Source organism: Saprolegnia diclina (genome assembly GCF_000281045.1).
Source record: "Saprolegnia diclina VS20 unplaced genomic scaffold supercont1.42, whole genome shotgun sequence".
Lineage (NCBI taxonomy): Eukaryota > Oomycota > Saprolegniomycetes > Saprolegniales > Saprolegniaceae > Saprolegnia > Saprolegnia diclina.
Genome location: NW_008246109.1, coordinates 169,771 through 173,088, shown reverse-complemented (window position 1 = coordinate 173,088; position 3,318 = coordinate 169,771). Strand labels below are relative to the sequence as shown.

The 3,318-nt window shown below is 55.3% G+C and overlaps 2 protein-coding genes across 2 annotated transcripts; both read left to right on the top strand.

Annotated features, from left to right (window-relative positions):
- Nucleotides 1-71: 71 nt before the first annotated feature.
- SDRG_11486 (hypothetical protein) lies at nt 72-847 on the top strand. The gene has a single exon (XM_008617529.1). The coding sequence runs from the start codon at nt 123-125 to the stop codon at nt 786-788; it is 666 nt and encodes a 221-aa protein (XP_008615751.1). The 5' UTR covers nt 72-122; the 3' UTR covers nt 789-847.
- Nucleotides 848-857: 10 nt separating this feature from the next.
- Nucleotides 858-2,177, top strand: SDRG_11485 (hypothetical protein). The gene is made up of 6 exons (XM_008617528.1): nt 858-1,202; nt 1,248-1,336; nt 1,384-1,515; nt 1,570-1,796; nt 1,841-1,965; nt 2,013-2,177. The coding sequence occupies exons 1-6, from the start codon at nt 903-905 to the stop codon at nt 2,142-2,144; spliced, it is 1,005 nt and encodes a 334-aa protein (XP_008615750.1). The 5' UTR covers nt 858-902; the 3' UTR covers nt 2,145-2,177.
- Nucleotides 2,178-3,318: the final 1,141 nt, after the last annotated feature.

The window sequence follows — 3,318 nt, the reverse complement described above, 5'->3', positions numbered from 1 at the left end:
CCAGCACAACTCTCCAAGAGCTCACTGTCAGCAACGTTGTCAACCTCTTGGGCTTTCATGGCCGGAAGCTCCCAGCTTCACTGCAGCGAGTCGAGGTCTGTCTTGACATACCTTTTGACGCTATGGCCGACGACGTTACGATCGAGAACCTTGCGACGGCACTCGGACACACGCACCTCAAACACCTCGGCTGCAACATCTTTATGCAATTGGTCCGATGCCCCGCAGCGGCGCCGATGTTTCGTCAACTGCAAGAGCTCCAAGTAGTTGAGTTGCGAGCGGACGACGTCGACGCGTTCATCAACGGTTTATCGTATCTCCCGGTGCTACAGTCCCTTAGCGTCGTACAGAGCGCGATCGGCTCGCGCGACTTTGCGACGCTGGTCATGGAAACCCTCATCACGACATGCCCACGACTGGAGAATCTCCGCTTCGCTTCCGTCCCATTGGACCGGAGTGGGGTTGCTGCGGTGCTTGCGGGCGTGCCGCGCCTTCCGCGCTTGAAATGGCTGAATGTGACGCCCACGCCCTCGATGTTGCCGACAGACATTTTTTACGTGCTCTCGGGGCTCATTGCCGCGGGGCGGCACGTCCGCGACCTGCTCTTCTTCGTGCCCATGCTGCAAGACGACGATGAGCTTGCAGTCTTGCAGGCACTGGCGCTGGTCCGTGAGGTGCCGTTCATTTGTGAGAAACTCCCGCCCAACGCCGACGCCTATGTCGTCGATGCCCTTGGTGCGCACAACAACAAACAGAGCGACCGTTGTCGTTTGCGGATCTCGTGGTAAGCAGCCCAACACGTATTTGACTTCTTTTATTGCAGCACGTTGAATCCTGCACGTGGATGTTTCAAAGTTGCGTGTTTGGAGTCACGCCAGAAAGGCGATCGTGTTTGGATCTTGATGGGGCGCTACGTTGCTGCATGGCTCGCTGCGCTCTCAGCGACGGCAAGAGCCGCGACGACGACAGTCGTGCCGTACCCGAACGAAAGCTCGAGCATCGAAGCCTTGGAGTACACGACGGCGCAGATCGACTTGCAGGCCGACCAAGCCACCGACATTGCGACGCCATCCATCAACCTCGATTACTATGAGTACAACGTCATCGACGACAAGGCGAGTCCTCAATATACGGTCAGTCTTCTCGTCGATCCGTGCAGCTCGTCGGGGCCAGGCTGCTGCCAAGATCAGTTTGGGACTCCCGTATGCATCCTTCCAATACGCGCGGAAGCTAAACTCGCTCTCTAGGCGTACGTGGTGCCAGGTTCCAACATCAACGCCAACGGCGTGGCGTCGCTGCTGGACGAGTACGGCGCTCCGATGGCCGCCCGTGTGAGGTACGCTACTATGTCCAATATGTCAGTCAATTACTCTAGCAATCTAGTCGAATTGGCGATTTTCCATCTATTTTTGATCCCGACTGCCTCGTGGACGCTGCAGGCAAGGTGTACCGCAACACAACCGTGCACGCTGCCGATGGGACCCTCTCATTTACGATCGACTACACTTCGACCTGGTAAATGGAGTCGCCCTTGGTGATGCTGCTAAAATCATGTCGTATTATCGGTAGCGTCGACTTGGATTTTGCGATCGAATCGAGTGCGAGCCAGAGCTTTCCTGCCTGCTGGGACAACAACGGGTCGGTGAATGCTCTCTCGTCGTGCTACACGTTCGATGGCCGCGTCAAGCCCCACTGCGTCTCGGTCGCCTACATGCAAACAGCGTGTATCATGCAGTGCATGGGCGTCTTTGCGCTGGACAACCACTGCGGCACGTTTCTCGAGCTCCACAAACCCGGTATTTCGCAAAGTTTTTGAGTTTCGTTGCATACTTGATCCTAGACGACGAAACGATCTTGGCTCAAACGCGCCTCTTTGCAGAGCTCCCAAGTGGCTACCGCACAACAACTCTGCCGCTTTTCTATCAGGGCAATACGTCGCGCACCGTGTGTCTCGGCGATTATGAGGTTTGTGGTTTATGTTTTTTCCTATTTGGTTGATTGATCATGGGTAGATTTGGTGGGTACTGCGTACGCAGTACAAGTTTGTCGTGCAGTACCGCAAGAAACTGCGTCTTGGAGGTCCCATATGTGAGTTTGATTTGGTCACCAACGCGTACCGAGGCTACACAACGCTAAATGCATAAGAGAAGATTGCTACTAGTATTGTGCAGATTCCACTGTGTTTGTACAAGTTGTCCATCTTGTTCGAGGGATGTTTGCCTGAATACGATATACCCATTCTGTGAAGTTGCAGCGACGTCGACACTATAGATTGACGACCTGAGTCGCATCGGTGTTCCTATCCACGAAGATACCTGATTTTTTATCGAGTTGTTGAACTTGATAAATTGCAACCGTCTTGTAATCTGTCATTCGACGTTTACCCAATCATGGCCAATTGCTTCGTCTCTGTGTCCTCGATAGACCCCATCGCTGTGCTCACCAGCATCCTCCAGTTTCTGGCATCGGCCGACGACGTCCTTCCTCTGCGCGCTTCCACCGTCGCTTCTCGAGCCGTCATTGGCAGCGCTACTGCTACTTCTCAGGTCCGGACACTCCGGCAGAGTGTGCCCACGGCCGTGCCTCTGCGAGATCGCTGACGACGATATCCCTCTCCTGTCGGTGGCCATGCCGGCCTTCAACTCGGTCGAAATTCAGCGTTAGGCACATAGGAGAGGTGGTCCGAGGTTACCGCGCCGTCGGTCGAATATTCATTGCCATTTTGCGCGTGTGTGGCCCGATGGGCGAGCAATGTGGTGCGGCTCAACCTCAAAGATTCGACGTACGGGGACGAGGCATGTCGGACGCTTTCTCAGTGCTCCCACCTCAGAATGGTATTCGTCGATGGGAATCCTCGCATACTCGACGCCGTGACCACGCAGCGGCACCGCGTTTCGTTGCTCACCGTCCACTGTATTTAATGGCTCGAAAGCGATCGTCGCTCCCATGGCCCGATGGCTGGTCTCTGGTCATGCTGTGCATTTGCGGCTCTTCTCCTTTGAACCATGTGACGTCTCCGGCCTCGCGCACGCACTGACCGCATCGCCAACGCCATCGCGCCTCTGCTTGGCAGGCTCACCGGCCATTCTCGCTGGCCTTGTGGTCAACAACCGCCCACTGAATCACGTCACAACGTTCGAGTGCCACGCCTTGTCCCAACTTGCGCGGCCTCGTGATGCTCAAGATCAATGGGACGAGAATCGCGCGTCAGCCTCTTTGTCGCTCTCCAAGAGCTCCAAATTTGAAATTGAATAGGCCCTCTGATTGGTTCATTGAACGAGAGACTTGGCCAATCAAACGGCCCGGACTATTCTGTTG

Bases quoted from the DNA above. Each gene is read 5' to 3' on its own strand.
- SDRG_11486 (XM_008617529.1), top strand. From the start codon at position 123: ATGGCCGACGACGTTACGATCGAGAACCTTGCGACGGCACTCGGACAC.
- SDRG_11485 (XM_008617528.1), top strand. From the start codon at position 903: ATGGGGCGCTACGTTGCTGCATGGCTCGCTGCGCTCTCAGCGACGGCA. The intron at 1,337-1,383 runs GTACGCTACTAT...CTAGCAATCTAG, and splicing joins CCGATGGCCGCCCGTGTGAG to TCGAATTGGCGATTTTCCAT. The intron at 1,516-1,569 runs GTAAATGGAGTC...TATTATCGGTAG, and splicing joins ATCGACTACACTTCGACCTG to CGTCGACTTGGATTTTGCGA.